The sequence below is a fragment of the Canis lupus genome, chromosome 11 (genome assembly GCF_048164855.1).
Source record: "Canis lupus baileyi chromosome 11, mCanLup2.hap1, whole genome shotgun sequence".
NCBI classification, from domain to species: domain Eukaryota; kingdom Metazoa; phylum Chordata; class Mammalia; order Carnivora; family Canidae; genus Canis; species Canis lupus.
The window spans coordinates 46973752-46994913 of record NC_132848.1 but is presented as its reverse complement, the minus strand read 5'-3'; the positions used below and the strand labels follow the sequence as shown (position 1 = coordinate 46994913).

Genomic DNA, 21162 nt, shown 5'->3' with positions numbered 1-21162 from the left:
TACCTTCAGTTTCTTTCAACAATGTCTTATAGTTTTCAGTGTACAAATCTTCAGTTTCCTTGGTTAAATTTCCTAGGTGTTTAGTGCTATTAAAAGTGGGATTGTGGTGGCTCAGCAGTTTAGCACCTTCCTTCGTCCCAGGGCATAATCCCAGGGTTCTGGGATCGAGTCCCACATCAGGCTCCCTGCATGGAGCCTGCTTCTCCCTCTGCCTGTGTCTCTGCCTCTGTGTGTGTGTGTGTGTGTGTGTGTCATGAATAAATAAATAAAATCTTTTTAAAAAAATGAGATTGTTCTCTTAGTTTCATTTTCTAATTATTCACTGCCAGTGTATAGAAATACAATTGATTTCTGTATGCTGATCTTGTATCCTGGCATACCATTAAACTCATTTATTAGTTTTAATATTTTTTTAGTGAATTCCTTAGGATTTCCTATATCCCATATCATGTCATCTGCAATATAGTTTATTTTTTCTTTTCCAATCTGGATGCTTTTTTTGTTTTTCTTGTCTAATTGCCCTGGCTAGCAGTATAATGTTGCATGGAGGTGATAAGAGTGAATATCTTTGTCTTGTTCTTGATCTTAGGGGAAAGCATTCAGTCTTTCACCATTAAGTGTGAAGTTAGCTATGGTTCTGTCATAGATGCCCTTTATCAGTTTAACGAACTTCTATTCTTATTTGGTTGGTTGTTTTTATCATGAAAGCATGTTGGATTTTGTCATACAATTTTCTCATGTCTGTTGCATTCATCATATGGCTTTTGCCATTTAATTAATATGGTGCATTACATTGATTGATTTTGGATGTTAAATCAAGTTTGCCTTCTTAGGATACATATCATTTGATCATGATGTAAAGCCCTTTTTATATATGGGTAGATTTTGATTGTAGTATTTTGTTGAGGCTCTATGCATCGTAATGTAATTTTCAAAGTGTCCTCTCATGTAAGTTCTGGGATTCAAGTTGTTTTTATTTATATTGTACAATGTCCAGTGAATTTTAACATTATATAGTTTTTCCATTCTGTTTTTGAAGCTCTGGAATACTTTAATTCTTCCAGTAGGATCACATTCACACACAAACCAGGAGAGGACTGTAGGCACAATATTTACGCTCTACAGTTATATTTCATCATGGAACTTTTGGAATGGAAGGACCATTAATAATCAACCAAGGCTTGGTTTTCAGCTCTATTCCACAGAGTTCCCCAAGGAGTTCTGTGCACGTGTTAAGATTTTTAAATGTATTTTCCCAAACTTTAGTATACTGGATACCATGATCAAAATTAATTTTGGTGTCCCACTGATTGTCTTTTTTTAAATTGTAGTATAGTTGATACACAATGTTACGTTAGTTTCAGGTATAGAACATAGTGATTTGACAACTTTATATCCTATGCTATGCTTACCACAAGTGTAATACCATTTGCCAGGTGTACAACATAGTAATTTGACAACTGTATATCCTGTGCTATGCTCACCACAAGTATAATACCATCTGTCACCATACTACACTATTATAGTACACCCTTGACTATATTCCCTATGGTTTACCTTTGCTCTCCATGACTTATTCATTCCATAACTGGAAGCCTGTGTCTCCTACTCCCCTTTATCCATTTTTTCCGTACAACAACCATCAGTTCTTCTCTGTATTTATGAGTTTCTTTCTTTTTTAAATTTGTTTGTTTTTGATTCCATATATAAGTGAAATCATAGGGCATTTGTCTCTCTCTGTCTTATTTCAGTTAGCATTATATCATGTTGTCACAAATGGCAAGATGTCTTTCTTTATGGCTGAGTATCTATTGATCGTCACTTAGGTTGCTTTTGTATCTTCGCCATTGTAAATAATGCCGTAATGAACATAGAGGTACACATAGCCTTTTGGATTAGTATTTCCACTTTGAGGAAGAGGTAAATACCCACTAATTGTCTTTGTAAATGTTTTCAAATACATTTAAATAAAATAATACAAGTAAATGTTTTATTCATTGGGTTTCTGTGGAAGTTTTCACTTGCAGTAAGTCCGTGTCCATCATTAGATGAATAAACCAAAATGCTGGATCACTTGCCTAAATTGGAGGCTGAGCTAAGAAGAGAATCCAGCTTTCCTTTCACTCAGTACAATGCCCTTGGCCACCTACATTGTCTTTCCAATACCATTTGCCTCAAACAAAAGATATTTTACTAGAGTTTCCCCCTACATAAGCCTAGGACTGCTTGAAAACACACAGGCTTCGTCCTTGCCTATAGTAATGTGTGTTCTGTTCCTTGTATTTGTTCTGTGGGCTGATTCACAGGTCTCAGAGTGATTAAGTAAGTGGCTTAGCATTGGATAGTTTCCTTTCATCCTGCAGTTTCCAGATTGGATAGGGAAAGAAGGGAAAGACAATTTGAAATGTACTTTAAAAAAAAGTTCCAAGGCATGTAGACCATGTGGGAGTTATTGACTTCTCTTTGGAGTTTAATTTGACAAAGCAAGGCTGTCCAACCTCACATTTACTGAGAATTTGCTGAGTGCTTTTGCCCAGAATGATGCTGAGAAAGTTGAGTTGTAGAGAACTGAAATGGATGAAACCCAGAGAGAAAATGGATGGTGCCTCACTAATGGGACCTGACAGCTAGCTGCTGGCCATATAGGAGTCATAACCTAAAACAATGATAATCAGAAAGTCCTGCAGTGGGTCAGAAGAGTATGCATTTTGGGCTCTTGGCACCCCTTTATTGTCTCAGCTACATTTAGGGATTGGAAAATGATAATGTTTCAAATGACACAAACCGAGCCAGGACTGGTTTTTCATGTTTAAGTCTTGTCTTAAAGACAAAAGGACAGAGCATGGACAATATTTTTTTAGTATGAAGAGAAAAGGACAGAACATAAACAATATTTTTTTAGTATGAAGAACTAGTCATCATAAGAAGGGACGAAGATTTTTTTTCCAGAAGCACATTTTAGTTTAGAAGAAAGAGATTTACATGTTTGACTTCCTTTGTTGCTTACTTGCTCTCTCCCTTATAAAGTTCCATCCATGTTTAAGTAAGATAGAAATGTTCAGTGTGACTCATTCATGGAGCATTGTGAGAATCAAATGAGTTAATACACATTTAAAGTTATTGGAACAATACCAGGCAGAGAGTAAATAGTAAATATACTGTTGTTATTAGTATCATCATTGCAATTACTCACCTATTCCTCCTCCATTTATGCCACCCCCTTTTTATTACCCACCATGTGTATATACACTGGTGTTTAAGAGGATAAAATATTTTTTAAGTAAAAGGAAATAGTTCTTGTCTTCAAGTCTTTTGGAGTTAATAAAGAAATGAGAAAAGTATGAGAATAACTGGAGTGCAGGTGAGCTGTGTTAGATTCCTGGCCTACTGGTGTCCAAGCCAAGATCAATGGAGAAAGTTAAAGATATGCACTAGAGCACAAAAATCACAATGAACTCCTTTAAGGTGCATAGCACAATGGCTAACACATGGTAAATGTTGAATAATGTCAAATAAATATTGTGATCACCTGAGAAGCCTCCTCAGACCTCCTTGGCCTCTGAGGCAGAATTAGTGTCTTCCCCTTCCACTTTGCTCCCCACCACACCCCTACCTCTATTTCAGCACCTCTGCACCCTACACCCCCCACACTCTCCCCACCCCCATTTCCATTCCTGTTTCCCTCACACAGTTGTGTGATTTCAAAGACAGAGACCTATCTTCCTCACCTTCGTAATTTTCAGGGCCAAGCACCATGCCAAGTGTGTTTGAGGGTGGAGGCAGGGGGGAGAAAGCATGCTGGATTTAGTAATACTGCAAGGAAAATGGGAATTGTCTGAAATGATGTGCTGTTAGTTCCCCAGTTGAGCTCTAGAAAATTCACATTCATTTGAAAGATGCTCATAAACCACTCTTAGACTCACGCCTAGGATCCACTTCAAGGTCACCCTCGTAGTTGGCAGGATATATCTTCTTCCTGTGCTTGAAAATTAAAATTATAATCTAATCTCCTGCATTTCTAATCTCCTGCAGCGGGTGTGATAATCAAAACAAACCATGGACTTTAGGGTCAGACAGACCCAAGCCTGCAAAATCGGCATCACTATTACCTCTTGGGGCTCTTGAGGATTAATGAGTAATAGATATGCAAGTGCCTTACACTCCAGGGGGCCTGCCTGGATGGCAAGTTTCATTTTCAACAGCATTTTCAACAGCCGCCTCAGGATCATTGACTGTAATTTCGCGATCTCATTTGTGAGTTCTCCCAGAGTTTGTCTGGGTCAGGAAATGTGAAAATTCATAGGGCAGTTGGGGAATCACCGAGGCTGTCAGGACTTAAAAACTGGTAAATAAGAGGAAAAAAATGTTTTATCCTACCTTTCCTGTATGAACTGAAGAGCCAATGTACCACTGAAGAGCCAAATAATAAAATTTTCTTTAAGAATATAGCAGCTAAGTGGTAGAGAAGAAATGATAGAACATCACCAATTTGCAACTTGTAATGAAATGGTAGGTCCAGGCAATGATTATCAATGGCTGCGAAATGTTCTCGCAAAAAAAAAATTTTTTTTTTGAACCCACGCTTGACCAAACCTCTGAGTACAACTACCAATTTACAAAAAACATCATCAATTTGGAATTTGGCAAAAATCCATACTATAGGAAACTCTGGAGTACAATTGTTTCTTCTATAATAGAAAGAAGAGAAATGCATCAAAACTTTTGATTAGGGGTACCTGGGTCACTTAGCTGATTAAGCATCTGCCTCTTGGTTTTGGTTTTGGCTCAGGTCATGATCTCTTGGGTTGTGAGATCAAGCCCCACCCCCACCACCACTGGGCTCCTGCTCAGAGTTGGAGGGTGGTCCTCTTGAAGATTCTCTCCCTCTGCCCCTTCCCCCCTGCCCCTCCATGCACAAGCACTTTCTCTCCCTAAAATAAATCAATCTAAAAAAAAAAAAAAAAACACTTGAGATTTTAAAATGCCAGTCAGCCAATCAGAATATGTGGACCTAGTTTGGATCCTGATTTTTAAAGGTAATTTTTTTAAAAAAGACAACGATTATGAGGTTTATCAACAATTGAGGGAAAGAGATCTTATGACTTATCTTTAACATTTCTCTTTAATCACACACATTTTGCCTTGTCCTACCTGTTAGGGGCCCAAGTCAGGAGTACACATAACCCACATACCATTGTACCATTTGTCTAAATATCTAAAAAATATTCTCTTAGCTAAGGTAATTACCTCCCACCAAAACAAACAAACAAAAAACCTAGAACCTTGGACAAGGACATGCCAGGGAGTGATTGAGGAGTGATTCCAAGGAAGAGAAGTGAGGGTCTTAAAAGAGACAATAACACAAGAAGGGAAAGCCACCCCAAGTGTACTTTATCAACTGATCAGCCACTCTGAGCAACTGGCTTGATCCTTCAAGGGCATCTCCAAATAGCCACGTAGAGTACCACTAAATTTTCTTCCTGAGGAATAGAAGATGGGAATATTTACTGCCGGTTCCTGAGTTCTGGTAGTCAAAAGTTGCCCAAAGGGGGAGTTACCTCTTTAGCACTTCTAGGTTTGTACATGTATCAGAATGGCACAAGCATCCTAGCATATGTTCTCTGGGGGAAGCAGGGAAGCCCCAGGAAAGGTGAACAATCCATGGTGTAGCTGAGGCAAGGTTCTGCTGGGTCACCCCACCTGCAACTGGTTTCCATAGCAACAGCTGGACTGATAGAAGGGCAGGAAGGATATGAGGTTAGAGACCCAGAGATGACTGTGACAGAGACCAAACTAGTACACTGTCTATTCAAACATGCCCTATCCTCCTATCTTGACGAATCACTTTCACAATGACTAGAAGGCCAGATTCAAATAACGATCTCTCAAGCCCCTTCGAGTTCAGCCTCAGAACATAGTGCAGGGGGAGATTTGATCTCTGGTCTCCCAGCCATGGTCTGCCTCCTTCTCTGCCCAGCTCTGAGTCCACCCCATGTCACAAGGGGTCTTTCACACATGCCTGTGGACATGCTGCCTGCATCTCTGAGGTCCACATCCCTTCCCTCCAAACAGCTGCTCCTTGGCCACTTGGAGCTCTAGGGGAGTGCACACTGATGCCTGTCTCAGGCGAACAGACGAGATAAGAGGCCCACAAGGCCCTAGAATCAGCTCAGAGTCTCCTGAGCACAAAATGTGGGAGTCTTGGGCATCCAGAGCATAGACTACAGCAGGGGGCAAGATTGTGGATGGACAAGTCCCCTTGGCCTTATGGCTAGAAGAAACTCAGAGTAGAGTCCTTTAAAGCCTGGGATCCCAAGCAGAGACCTCTCTTGCCCAGGCCAAAAGGCAATGCCAGTTCTTTGTCACCCATTAACTTTATACTATCAGGTTCTGGAGTCAGAGAGAACTTTGTCAATCCTGGCTCAGGCTATAAGGAACATTATGGAAATTATGTACCTGCTTCTCCACTTGTAAAAGGGAAGGAAAGGGGAGGCTATTTGTGAGTTAAAGGAGCAGTATTTATTACATGAGCACCTACCCTGTTTTTGGCATATAGTAGCCCTCAATAAGGACCCCAGAAGTGCTGCCTCCATACAATAGCATCTGAAGCCAGGGTTTGTACACCTGGGGATGGCTGAGGGAAGGGACACAGGCTGGAGCAATGAACTTTCCCTGATGCAATTTTCCTGGAAATGTACAAAAAGAATAATTTAATAGATTTCCTGCAGAGTCCCAAAGCTTTTTAAAGACTTGCTCTAGATTCCACTGGATTGTAAGCTCCTTGAGGTCAGAGATGTATATCCTTCTCTGTAAAACCCTAGCTCTTTGCATAGTGTCTCACATATAGTAAGTGCTCAATAAAAAAGCATTGGAAAGGGGCAACTGGGTGGCTCTGTGGTTAAGTGTCTACCTTCAGCTTAGGTTGTGATCCTAGGGTGCTGGGATCAAGTCCCACATCGGGCTCCCCGCAGGAGAGAGAAACACTCTCTGTGTGTTTCTCATGAATAAATAAATAAAATCTTTTTCTTAAAAAAAAAAAGCATTGGATGAACAATTTCAAATTGGCTTGTTGCTTTTTTTAAAAATATTCACCTCAGCTGAGGTTTTTAAAAAAATATTTATTTATTCATGAGGTACACAATACACACAGAGAGAGAGAGAGAGAGAGAGAGAGAGAGAGGCGCAGAGACACAGGCAGCGAGAGAAGCAGGCTCCATGCAGGGAGCCCGAGGCGGAACTTGATCCTGGGTCTCCAGGATCATGCCCTGGGCTGAAGGCAGAGCTAAACCACTGAGCCATCCGGGCTGCCCCTGGCTTATTGCTTTTAATGGAAGACATTTATTTCCTATGTTAGCTCTAAAGTTTCCATAGACGCCTCAAACTAGAATCATTCTCTTTCTCAAGCCTGCTTCCTCCCCCTGGATCCATGCCTCAGTGTACAAGACCATCAATGCCCTAGACCAGCAGTCATGCATCATGCTCAGCACCTCCCTCCTCATCACCTTTTATACTTGATTAATTACCATGTCCCAGTGATTATATCCATTTGGTAGTTTTTTAATTTATCTGATTCATTACCACAAATCTAGTTCAGGCAACTATACTCTCTCTCTCGAGATACTGCAGCAGTATCTGCTCATCTCCCATCAACTCATATTCCCTGAATATGTCCTCCTCAGTGCATCCAGAATGGCCTTTGCATATCTGACTACATCCCTGCTGAGCTCAGGGTAAAACTCAAGCTCCTTAACGCAGCCTGGAGACCCTCTGGTATCCATCATCTGTCCTACGAGACTATAAGACCCTTGAGAACAGTCTTCATCTTATAGTTCTTTGTATCTCCTGCAATCAACCAGAAACTCGCTGTTATATAAGTGAATAGTTTTTAAAAAACAAAACAATTTTTGATCTATTGAGAAAAGTATAAAATTTAAATCACAGACTTAATTCTCAAACATCAGAGATGAACCAAGACCACTGTACCGACAATTGCCCTCCGAGTAAACTCACAGTGGGTTGACTGTGGTGAGCAGGACTATATCCATGCTTTGGCACAGTATTCTAGGCTCCTTTCATTGTCCTTCCTTTGGATATGGAATTAATTTAGTCTTGGAGTGTGTCACTGGACTATTTCTCGAAATCACTTTCTCTGGAGTTGTCTCTACTGAGACAAGAATCCTTTGATTCTTTTGATCAAGAATAAGGGAACTGGCCAAGTTTTGTGTTCATCACATCAGCCCTGTGCTCACATCAGCTTTCTTTTCTCATCAATAATAGGGGCACCTTTCATTGTCTGCTGAAGGGAAAGTATTCATGGTCTGATTTCTAGCACCAGGATCATGCCATCAACAGGTTTTACCTATTTCTTTGCTCGATCATGATGCTTAATATCTCTGAGTCTCAATTTAGTCATCTTTAAATGGGGATAAAAATTGTAAATATCTGATGAGGTTATTATGCAGATTAAATGAGATGAAGCATATTTGAGGATAACATCACATTGTAAAGGTTTTATGAATGTCAAGTATTGTTTGATTTTATGCTTTGTTTTATTTATTTTTTTATTTTTTTTATGCTTTGTTTTAAAATGCTATTTGGGTAGCTACTAAAATATATGAAAACTAAGTGATAAAAATAAGTAAATGAGAAAACCAGGGCACTTGAGTGGCTCAGTTGGTAAAGCATCTGCCTTCATCTCAGGTCATGATCCTGGGGTCCTGGGATCGAGCCCCACATCAGGCTCTGCTCAGTGGAGAGTCTGCTTCTCCCCCTGCTCCTCCCTCTGATCTTTCTCTCTCTCTAACTCTCTCTCTCAAATAAATAAAAAAAATCTTAAAAATCTTAAAATGAAAGACAAGAGGAACATCACAGCATTCCACAGAATCATGAGGATTTAACTTTCTTAAATCAAATATCAACTTGGCCAATCATTCATTCATTGGCTGGATCAGCATTTAGCTTTGAGCAGCTCTTCAGTATCACAGCATACACAGAGGAGTGAAAGACCTTGTTTGTGCTTCAGGCTGGGAAGAAGACCTCAAAGATACCCAATTAAAGTGCAATGTAGCTGGAACTATGGGAGAAATGGAAGAGGGTATGTGTGTGCCAAGGCTTGCCTGGGGAAATAGCACCGACCAAAATTGAGCTGGGATGCAGCTGCTTCCCTGTCCTGATGTGATCTGCTTTGTGTTCATGTTTCAGCAACCACCTTGGGACTGAACTTGACAAAACAAGATGGCCAAGATTAACACCCAAGTCTCCCACCCTGTGGTAAGGACCATGGACAGAGATCTCGACCACGTTGAAAATGGCCTCAGCAGGTAAGACAGGCTTTTCATTTTATGCCCTTAAAATGAGTTATTCCCATAGCTGATCTAGACTGTGGAGTAAAGAATGCCTTAGCCTGTGGCCAACCACAGATTGGAGGGTGCTTACTATTCGCAGTGCTCCTTCTGACTTAAGCCATCTCACTTAAGCCTCACAAACCCACTGAAGTAGTTTTTATTCTCATTTTAGAGAGGTGGAAAATGAAGCTCAAAAGGTAATGTAACAAAATGAAGACTCAGGGCACCTAGAGGCTCAGTCAGTCAAGCGTCTGCCTTTGGCTCAGGTCATGATCTCAGAGTCCTGGGATTGCGCCCCACATTGGGGATCCCTGCTCAGTGGGGAGTCTGCTTCTCCCTCTGTCTTTCCCTCCACTCAGGCACTTATCTCAATATCTCTCTTTCTCTCTCTCTCTCTCTCTCTCTCAAAAATAAATAAATAAAAAATCTTTTAAAAAATGAAGATTCAAATGCAGCATATAATTTTACTGTAAAAATTTTTCTAAACTGCCATACTTTCTTATGAACACAACAGACATTCATTGGACTCTCTGCACCAGCCATTATCCTCAGTGCTAGGGATGGAATATGAATCAGATGTCTTGTCCCTTGCTTCCAGCGGAAGGTCAGGATTCATGCTGTGTTCATGGTCTGCAGGGAGTGGGCCATGCCTTGCCAATGAAGCCATTAGCCCCATCAATGACATCCCCACACAGGCAGCCATAGAGAAATCTGGGGCTTGAGTTCTACTTCTAGCCCTGTTCATAGTTTACAGTAAACTGGGTAAAACCTACTTAATTTCTCCATGCCTCAGTTTCTTCAACTGCAAAATAGAGCAGCATCTTTTCCAAGCTCCTGGCACAATAGTGAGGAAGTGGGAGTGTATCTTTTTGATGCAAATGGACTTACATTTTTATGTTCCTTAAATTCTCAGTGGGTTGCTTAAGTTGAACCATGAGAAACCTTATTTCCAATATTTATGTTATTGTTGGCCTATATATATAACACTGAAAACTTCTTGCTCCCATAAAAACTTCTCCCTCCCATGATAACTACATATTATCCAATGACAACAAACTGCAATGACAGTCTCTTGGTTCTCACTTCCCTGGTACTGGGCCCTCATCCACCATTTCTGCTCAGTTACCAATGTATATCACTTCCTCTCTCAGATGCACATTTTTTTTGTCTAAATTATTTTTTTAAAGATTTTATTTATTTATTTATTTATTTATTTATTCATTTATGGGATACACAGAGAGAGAGGCAAAGACATAGGCAGAGGGAGAAGCAAACTCTCTGTGGGGAGCTGATGCAAGACTTGATCCTAGGGCCCTGGGATATTATGACCTGAGCCAAAGGCAGATGGTCAACCACTAAGCCACCCAGGTGCCCCTCTGTCTAGATTCTTGGTCCCACTCCTTAGCTAATTCTGCTCATGAGTAATGGACAATCATTTCCAAAGAGATTGAGTCCCTATCATCACAAACTTATGTAGTCCTAGGACCCCACCTTTGGAGATTCAAGCAAAGAGAGGAATATCTCAAAGCATCCCAACAGATATTTATTGGTTCCAATTATTTTAACAGGGTGCTGGGGCCCCAGGAATTTTTCCTTAAAGATTTTATTTATTTATTTATTCATGAGACAGAGAGAGAGAGAGAGAGAGGCAGAGACATAGGCAGAGGGAGAAGCAGGCTTCACGCAGGGACCCCCATGTGGGACTCAATCCCCGGACTCCAGGATCATGCCCTGGGCTGAAGGTGGCACTAAACTGCTGAGCCACCCAGGCTGCCCGCCCCAGGAATTTTGATGTGACTCAGGACCATCCAAAATTCTCACTCTATTCAAATTTCTCCCTCCTAATTGGCCGACTGTCAATATACCATTGTCCCACCACTGGGGACTTATTCCTTTAGGTTAAGTCATTGCCCCTAATTTAAAAGAGAAAAAGAACACTCTTAGGACAGCCATCTGTGCATTGTGACTTTGGTATGCATTAATAGCTTCTTTTTCACACCTGTGCTAATAAACCTCTTGGGGCAGGGTATTCAAAGAAGATTTTGTGGAGGGGGAGGAAGGTCTATACATGTGACAAGCAGTAAAGTCAAGCTCCCTGGGCAGCACTGGGCTCCTGGGACCTGGGCCCAGTGGGAGAAGGAGAGAGGCTGTTAGGATCAGGGGGAGTTTGAAGCAAAATGGTGCCTCATTTGCCCCATTGCTCCTTTTGTGTTGAGTGGGATATAATCCGAGCATCTCATGGAGCTTCCAGACTCCCTGGGACTGAGAACAACAGGGTCTTAGTTTGGCTCTTTACAGTTAGATACTCAAGAAAAGGCAGGCCTGGTTAGAGGGCCGGGGCTCCTGCCCAGAATGCCTACTTGACCAGGTACCATTGTGGCCCAGCTCTGTCCTTTTCATCTTGGCTCGGCCTCAGCCAGCAGCCTACAAGCCCAGTCCGGCATGTGGGCTATTCAAGAGAGCTCACTGAGTCTCCTGGAAGATTACCCTTTACAAAATAAATGGCTAGCTCGATCAGTGGAAGCCACACAGATCCCAGTGATGGACTGCTGGATTCCAAGAGACTCTCTGTGAGCTCATGCTGGGTTCATGCACACTCGGAGGGTCAGTCAGCCACACAGTCAGGGCTCTGAATTGATACCCCTCGATAATTCTATCTGCCATCTTCATGGATGGGAAATAGCCCTTCAGTCTCCTTCCATCCCCCACCCCCAACCAGCATGGTGACTAAGAGGCTCAGAGTCAGGCTGGGTGAGTTTGAACATTGGCTCTGCCACTGACCAGCTCTGGAAAGTTGTGCAACTGCTCCAAACTGCAGTTTCCTCATCTGAAAAATGGACTAGTCCTGACCTCGTAGGGCTGTGGTGAGGTTAAAACAGGTGAAAGCTCTTGGCACAGTCCCTGCTGCGTAGGAAGTGCTCAGTCAGTGCTCTGTCAGTCTTGGAAACGATTCCACATCCCGTGGGAGCTTCCCTGGTGTTCCAGGCTGGAAGCCTTCTCCTCCTCTGACCTCAGAGAGCTCCAGCTATCCTGACATCTGGATCTGGCCATTTCCGCCTGTGACCAAGTCATACTTTCTCAGCCTGACTACTAGTCCAGTCTCATCAAGCCTCACTTGGTTGCCCAACCTCTCCCGTGGAAAAAGCTTGTTGACAGATTAATACAGAATCCATAGAGATGCTGTGGAGATTGCAAAAGGAGAGAGAGAAAGAATGCTTTCTTCATGAGAGAGATGTTTGCTTTATGTTATGGAAGCAGGACTATATTAATAGATGGAAGTTTCTAGAATGGGTTCCTTGGTGTTACCAAGGATTGAGCATGCATGTACAGGCTGAGGGTGGAACAGCCTTGGGCCAGAGGTGGGGTCCAGGCCCCTCTTCTGCTTCCCAGCACAGCCCAGCATCTAAATGCTGACAGACTAGTTTTCTCTATAAGATCCGTTTGAACAAGGGACTCTGGCACATATACATAAGAATTTTAAAGTTTCAAATCACTACTTTTAGGGAGGAAACAGTTTTCAACAAACTATAGATCTTTAATTTAAAATTCAAATCCTTTTTGAGACACCTGGCTGGCTCAGTTGGTAGAGCTTGTGACTCTTGATCTCAGGGTTGTGAGTTCGAGGCCCACACTGGATGTAGAGATTAAACTTTTCAAAAATAATAAAACACAAAATTCAAATCTTTTTAGAAAGCTTATGGGAGAAATAATTGTGAATGTTTGTCCTTAAATATTAATCATTCTTTGTCCTTGATGATATTAAGAAGCTATGCTGAGAATCTGTGTGTCACTGTGACCCTTTGCTGAATGCCCCTAGGAGGGAGGAGAGATCATGTCCCCATCCCCTGAGACACCATGTCCCCCAAATCTTTCACCAAATTGGAAAGCCAGGTTTCTGTTTCTCCTTTTAAATTATTGGGATCACTTTCCTAGTGACAAGCCATAAGGAAGGATAAAAACATGTCATTTGAACCAAAAAAGTCAAAATGCTGGAAATACCAGAAATAAAAATGTCTTGAATTTTTCTTTTCTATTTAGATCTGTTTAGTTGACTTGATTATTTAAGAGCTGTCGGCATATTTGAAAAGATAATGCAGTAGGGAAAGACTTCAGAATCTGCTACGGAGGAGTGCAGCAAGGACCGAGGGTACCTCAAATCTCAGATCAATCTCCTGGTGTAGCTATTTTAGGTGAGCTTTGGGGCACAGGGGTTTGTATCCTACAGAAGAGAAGCCTTCTTCGTGCTGCTCTCTGAGCAGAGCCCAAAGCAATTATCACCAAAGAAAGCCATTTTCAGCCTGCTACCCCAGGACCAAAGACAAAAGTGCACTCACTTTAGTTCCCTGGTCACATGTGGCCAATGGCAGTGTATATCGGTCATTCAAGTTCCTCAGGGCTTGAGAGGAGGGAAAGACAAGGGATCATCTTCTCCACCGTGTTCTCCAAGGTTTGTTTACGTCCCCAAAGTCACCGGGTGCTCCACAAAGTGCAAAGCTAATGACAAGCTGCAGTTCTGATGAGCACCCCTGTCTTCTCCCAGTGACAGGGGAAACCTTTACCTCACAGACATGAGGTTCCTCTTTGTAAGAAAACTTAGAAGATGAACAATTTTCACAAGTTGAAATTACCTTGTCTTTGGAAACAGTCACACCATTGTGCTGTGCTGGTTGCTCTTGTTCCTGCTAATTACCGCCTTCACAGAACTCCTTCCTGCACAGGCGTCATCTCTGTCGTCACCACCGACAGTCGGAGTTGGCAAGCGGAAGGGCAGCTTCGGGGTTGTCCTGGCCTGATCAGTTCATTGTTTTGTTTTGTTTTGTTTTGTTTTGTTTTGTTTTGTTTTGTTTTGTTTTTAACAGAGAAGTCCCCGTCAGGTCCTTGCCCCCGGCCCCTCCGCCAGCTCTCGGCAGGACAGGGCCTGGCCCCCAGTTTCTCCTGCCTCTCTATTTCTCTGGAAGATTCTGGATCCCCATTCCTACTTTGGTTGCCAGAAGGTGCTCCCTTTATTCCGTACCTGTGTGTCCCTGGGGACTCAAAGTGTCACCTCAGACATCTGGTTCTTCTCTCTTCCCATCTCCTCTTCCATCTGCTTCATAAAATCCATGTCTCTGAGGAGTAACTAATTGGGTTTACTATCTAAATACCCCCACGCACTTAACAAGGGTAGAGCCTCAGGAGCTAGGAGACATCAGAGAATTTCAAGCATCAGAAACAAGTGGCAAGATGCGTTGAAAAGAAAGGCCCCTTTGGGTCCCTATTCTTCATGGCTAACTATGCCTTTTCTGGACTTGGCTGTTTGAACAATGCTTAAGTTGAAATGAAATCACCAATTATTCCTTTAGTTCCTTTTTGAAGACTATAAAACTTCAGGGAGGGTAGGGCACTTGGGTGGCTCACTGGTTGAGCGTCTGCCTTTGGGTCAGGTCGTCATTCCTGGGTCCTGGGATCGAGTCCCACATTGGGCTTCCACTAGGATCCTGCTTCTCCCTCTGCCTATGTTTCTGCCTTTTTCTGTGTGTCTCTCATGAATATATAAATAAAACCTTAAAAAAAAAACCTTCAGGGAGGGTAAGTGACAAACTCACAGAACACCTAGCTAATAGATGTTAGGGTAGGGATTTGAACCCAGGCCTCCTGGCTCCCCACTCTGCTGCCTGTCCTTCAGGTGAGTGTCCTAGCCCCCACATGCCAGCCCTCATCACCACCAGTAACAGTGCTGCTTTGGAGCTGCTTTGGAGTCTGAGGTGGGTTTTGCCCTCCTCACATCCTCATCAGCTCTGATGTCATTGATTCCTTTGCTACTAATGCAAATAAATCTGATCTCAGGATGTGCCCTCACGTAATTAACAGAGCGCAGACAAGGCAGGAATGCTGGGCCGACTTCTTGGTGCCCAGAGCTCCCTGAGGAACTGCTGGTGGGGACAGAACACTTTCGCCCTTGGGATTGCCTCCGTGTCTTCCGGGCACACATTCCCTGATGGAGCTGCAGCCCAGTGTTTGGTTGTTGCAGCCCTAACCCCACCAGATGCCAGCTGCTAGCATCCAGGGACTAGAGATATGGACTCACTCACTTGTCCCACTGCTCCCTCTTCTAGGAATGACCCTGGTGCCTTGGAATGTGCATTCCACCTTCCTAGTATGCAGATTATTAGAAAGGCAAGGGGATCAGAGCTTCCTAGCTGCAGCAGGACCTCTGACAAGGTTTCTCATATGTCTAAGGACAAAATGTGAGTGGTCTTTTAAGCGTAGAGAGGGCCAATTCAATTAGATGGCTTGAAAATAAAGAGCCATGCCCAAATAGTATAGCCCGGTGGACCAGAGCCATGTCTCTAGTGGCATGCCGCAGGGCTCAGTCCTCAGCCATGTCCTATTAAATTTTGCTTTGACCAGTGCCATATGTGAAAATACAGGGAGTTGCTTCATGGAGTGGGTGAGAGCAGGCTCTGACACGGGATGGAATGACATTCAAATATCAGCTTTGCCACTTGGCTGTATGGTCTTGGGGAAATTATTTAACCTCTCTGAACTCCAGTTTTCTCTCTTATAGAGTGGTTATGTGGATTAAATAACAAGATCAATGTGGCTGGCATACAGTAAACAGTCAATAAATGGCATATGCCTATGATCGCATGTGAATGAGATGGAGTTGGGAGGAAAGGCTAGTATGGCACCACTGCATACCAAGGGCCCCAAAACATCCACCAGGGACTCAGATAAATGGAAAGGTCTAATACTGACTTCCAACAAATCAATTGTACATGCACAAGATAGGATCTTCTGGCTTAGCCGCAAACCATGTTCCAAGACTGGGTTTTGGCTGATGAGCACACAAACTCACAAACCTACAATGACCTCTGGCTTAGAGTCCAGGAACAGCAGAGTGGCCTAGGTCTCCAAGCCCAGTCAGGTGGGAATGCAGGAATCTGCTCACAGGAGCATGACCATGATGGGGAAGAGCCTTGAATCTGATGAGGCATGGCCGGGTAAGCTAGGGGGTTCCAGCCTGGAAAAACAGATGTGGCATGGGTGTGAGAGGTGTCCCTTCCATGTCCCAGCTACACAAAGGTGGTCATATAGAAGATGAGGTGGCCTGACTCTGGTTCCAGCACCAAAAAAAATTAGATTAGCCTTGGTCTGAGGAAGCTGAGGGAGGGAAGAACCTGCTACAAAGATGGCCCATGTGGGCCGTGGGACAGTAGCGAGTGCCCTGCGGCTGGAGATGGCCAGGATGTCGTACAAAGAGGAGTCAGCAGATCAGCGGCTGGGATGCAGGACTCTGCCTTCTAATCCCTCACTGAGGAGAGAGAGAGAGAGAGAGAGAGAGAGAGAGAGAGAGAGCCTTTTCCTGACATTAATTATTGCTTACTTCCTCAACTGTGTTGCCACCTTGTTAAGAAGGCTGATTAGGTTGGAATAGGTCACGTGATGGAATTAATTTGTCCTGCCTGGGCTCTTCAAGACTCATAGAATGAAGTGTAAATCCCTAGGGGCCAATGCCTGGATGGCTTTTAATCAGGCTGATCAAATTTCAGCCCTGGGAGATTTTAAAAGACAGGGAACGAAAGGAAAATATGTCCAAACACATTGGTCTTATTCCAGGCAGTTTGACAAACACCAAGGCTCTGCTGGTGTGACTGGTGCTCGTACTGAATTGTGGGCATCGGTTCTATGTGTGCTCATGCTTTTCGCCCTGCGCTGCACAGGTGAGGTCACTGGCACTGCAGGGGACGGAAGTTAGGGTTTGACACGAGGGCACAGGGGAAATGAATTTTCATGCAAAAGCTGTATACAAATGCACATGGAGGGCTAGGCCAATGCCATACGATATTCCAGGACACTCTTAACCACATACGAACTGGGCTCCTGGGAGGGCCGCCGGACAGGCACACAAATAACTGCTCCGGGAGTGTGATTGTGGCGTACATACGGTCTGGCCTTAGCAGATAGATCTCACTATGCAGACATGTGTTTGAACCAGAATCCTTGTTCTGGAATCCCTGGGTAGAAACAGCTGCCGTGGCTCCCGCTGGCGGGCACCAGGCCACCCCACTCCAAGCTCTGATGGGGAGCATGTGCTGCTGGCCTGCCTCCTTAAGTCCAAGGGCAGCAAGTAGCTGGATGGGCTACCTTCCTCTGTCAGGCTCGCTGGAGAGGAAAGGCCACGTTTATCCTAAAAGCAGGATCTGCTGAATCCTGCTGGTGCATGGACAGAGTGAAGACCGGTGCTGGCGGCTTTCCTCATTAAGCGGGACATCTGGCCATCTCATCCCTGAGTGTGTCCAGGAGGGGATGAGCTTGAAATCAATTTAGCCTGCTGCATATTTGATTTCCTAGGGTCCACTCGCGGGGCGAGGAGACTTCGTCAGAACTGCAGCAGGAGATCGCCATGGAGACCAGAGGACAGGCTGAGTCCAGGCAAAGCTCCTACACCAGCCAGGGGCAGGCCAGGTAACCAAGCAGGCTCAGCACTCACCTTGGGAAGAGGGAAGCTGAGGCAGGAGGAAGGGAGCTGAGTCTCAGGAAGAAATGGGGGAGCAGTGGTGGAGGTGGGGTTGAAGACGTGGGGAAGAAAGGGGCAGGAGAAGAGCAGTCAGAAATCTATCACTGAGTAATAACCTCTCAAGTCAAGTGTCCTGAGCTGAGAAAAACCTAAGAAAAACTGTTATCTGAAATTGCTTTCATACAAAGTGATATTGAGGTACTTGCTTTCAAGTCTGGAAGAATTTAGAAAAAAGCCAAACCCTAAGGGTTCCAGAAAGAATTGAGAAAAAAGACCAGCCGGCTGCAGGAGACCCATGGTGGACCTCTGTGGCGCCGTCTGAGGCAGCCTCTAGCAGGCCCTCACAGGTGCATGTCTAGGCTTCCGAGCACACGTCCTTGCAGGAGGATTTGAAAGATTATCTAGGCTCTGAGCTGATGATGTCTGCACTCCAGCTTCAAGAGCCGTGCCACCTCGAAGAAGTCATTTTACCTTTCCAGATCTCATCTGGAGACACCTCGAACAACATGAGGGCTGCATCAGAGCCAGGTGCTGATTCACAACAGGTGCTCAACAAATGTGGGGCTTGTTATTTCCTTCCACCAAATTTTTTTAACCAATGCTATAGTTTTATATAGTCACGTGTTCTGCGGTTTCTGCTTAAGATTGTTGCAAAAATTAATTCTTCTAGTTATTCTCTGTATTTTGCATTGGAGGAATATTTATTTCACTAGCCCCTTGTTGCTGGACATTTACATGATTTCAGTGCTTTTGTCTTACTAATAAAATGCTGTCTTAAGTCTCATTGATAGCAAGGAAGAGGACACCTTCAAACCAGCTCATATTGAAAGGCCTGGGGGAGGGCCGAGGCAGGAGGCTGGTGCAAACTCAGACAGACCACCTCATGGAAAGGGAGCCAATGGGGCTCATGACAGGGGAGCAGGGGAAGCACCTGCCCTCTCCCTCTCATTTTCTCCTGGAGTGTCATGATCTTCCTGATTTTTTTTTCTGCACATCTCTGTTTTGGGCTTTCTCTGTTCATATATCACCAGGCACAGGCTGAAAATAGGCTTTGCTATTTGCTATTTGAAATACCCAACCCCATCTTGGAATGGCTTTTAGTTCAGAAGCTTGAGTGACTCTCCTGGGCCTGTCAGCTGAAGCTGGAGTCGGGAGTGTGACCTCGGCTCCAGCCCCTCAGCAGAGGGAGATTGGGGGTGGGAGGAGTGTCCAGAGCAGAGTGGCTGAGCTGGGCAAGCACTTCAACATATGTCTGTAGCAGCAGCTGTAAACATCTCTGTGCATGGAACATCTTCTCGCTTTAATGGATTCTCTCAGGCAAAGTGCCCATGTATGTGATTAGGGTCAAGGCACGTGACAGCTTATGACCTCATTCTAGGTTGCTCAGAACTTATTTTATTGGAAACAGTGGCGTGCACTGTAGGTGCCAAGTCAGGGCAACCAGAAACCAAGAAAACAGAGTTCAGGTTCTCTTCTCATTCCCCTTTTGAAGAAACAGGGAAGGCAGGAGGCACAGCTGAGGGAAGGCTGAAGCTAAGACAGGCTCTGGGGACAGGGACAAACTAGTTCCAGGTGCTGGAGACCCCAGCAAGGTCTGGCTCCAGGAGAAGGAACTTATGCAGAAGCCTGAGGAGCAAACACAATAAGACAAGGGTTAGGGAAAGAACGTATGTAAGTCGTACCTGGGTACTTGTTCCTCTAACCTTGTTCTAAATTTGATCACCATTTGCAAATTATTTTTTTTTCCTATTCCTATGCTTACTAGTCATAACAAAGAGCTCTACAAAAGGAATGATAAGCAGAGAAGCTGCTAATGCCCATTTGAAAGATCATGCCTTTGGCAAAGTCCTAGTGTTAAAAGGGCAATGTTATACTGAAGACGATGCCCCCTATCTAGAGAGCTCTGTCTCAGGCTGCAGATGATGGAGGAGAAGGGAGAGGGGAGGTGCACACCCAAGCCCAGGGCCCCCAGGACCTCCAAGACCTGTGTCCTGCCAGCCATCTCTGCTTCTGCCCCAGCCCTGGAAAAGAGGGCTTTCTATCTCTTTCCTTTCTGCACCGGCTGCCTGTCCACGGCCTTCCAGGGTATCTCGCCTGATCGTCTCGCTGCGAGCATGGGCCACCAGGCACTTAAATCGTGAGGCCCAGAGACCAGACTCCTTCCTGGAGCGTTTCCGTGGAGCCGAGCTCAAGGAGGTGTCCAGCCGAGAAAGCAATGCCCAGTCAAATGTGGGCAGCCAGGAGCCACCAGACAGGGGGAGAAGGTAAGGAACCAAATGGATGGGCCACCCGCACCAGGTAGGGTGGAACAAGAAGCACTTCTTTGCTCCTGCAGCTTAGATCCACTGCGTGGGTGGCTCAGAGCACCAGTCTCATGATCCATAATTTGAAGAAAGTGTCTGTGGTTGGGGAATACTGCATGCTCTCACAGTTGCTGCCCCAAGTCCAAGAAGGACCACAGGAGAAGGAACCCCCTAACCAGAGTCCTAGCCTCATTTGACCCTGCACAGAATTTCCGCCAGCACCCCATGGAACTGGAGCTCTTAAATGCATCTGGGGATGCCGGCCTCACCCATCAATCTCCATCAAACAGGAAGCTTCTTGCTCAGAATCTGCTTTCTGAAAAGAGGGGTTACGAAGATCTTTGGGCTGAATGCTCTAGGTAATGCCAAGATTTACCAAGATGTAAAGGTGGAAACAACCATAATTGTTGCAGAACAGATGATCCCTATATAATTGCTAGAGAAAATCCTGTGTTTTTTGTGTCAAATGAGCAAAGGAAGGGCTCAGGTGTGTCTCAAACAGGCATCCAAGGGCCCCTGGGAAGGGAAGGTCATGAAGCCTCCGAGGAAATATGTGTAGGTGTGTGTTATAGGTTTATTCTGGATTCTGCAATAGATTGCAAAATATACAAGCATATTTAAGATAAAATATGAGAGTTCAAGGAAATTTCTTGCTAGCAACCACTCTAGGAGAGCCACATTTAGTCTTCCTGCTGGGAAAGGCCTAAGAATTGCTGGCTGAGATGTAAAGGCCTAGCATTCTTGGGCTCACATTTTCACCTGAGCTTGGACCACAAACTATTGGGATTTCTGGGCTTGGGAAGGGACCACGGAGGGCCTGGGTGCTGGTGGGGATGTGTGTAGGGAGATTCCAGGTTCCCAGGGTCAGGCATCCTAGACTGAGAGGGAGCTCCAAAGGTCTGCTGAGCCAGAAAGAAAGGAGGGATGACAGATAAGGAAGAACAAAAGATAGAGGAGGAGGAGGTGGGGAGAGAGATTTGCTATCGAGCCAGTCAGACTGGTTTAGTTGCTGGTA

General features: G+C 44.4%; 2 protein-coding genes across 5 annotated transcripts in view; both read left to right on the top strand.

The window, feature by feature from the left end:
* VWA3B (von Willebrand factor A domain containing 3B) overlaps positions 1-17696 on the top strand; it is a 256215-nt gene extending 238519 nt beyond the window's left edge. The window contains exons 29-30 of the transcript XR_012003285.1: positions 9202-9320; positions 17679-17696. The gene's annotated coding sequence lies outside the window, so the exon portion shown is untranslated. The remainder of the gene's footprint in view (positions 1-9201; positions 9321-17678) is intronic.
* CNGA3 (cyclic nucleotide gated channel subunit alpha 3) overlaps positions 9200-21162 on the top strand; it is a 28006-nt gene continuing 16043 nt past the window's right edge. For 3 of the 4 annotated variants that reach the window (XM_072768084.1, XM_072768086.1, XM_072768085.1), the window contains exons 1-3: positions 9202-9320; positions 17679-17792; positions 19929-20108. In XM_072768084.1, coding sequence (XP_072624185.1) covers positions 9235-9320; positions 17679-17792; positions 19929-20108 — 380 coding nt within the window. In that variant the 5' untranslated portion in view covers positions 9202-9234. Of the gene's footprint in view, positions 9321-17678; positions 17793-19928; positions 20109-21162 lie in introns of all 4 variants that reach the window. The other variant, XM_072768083.1, reaches the window with a different exon arrangement.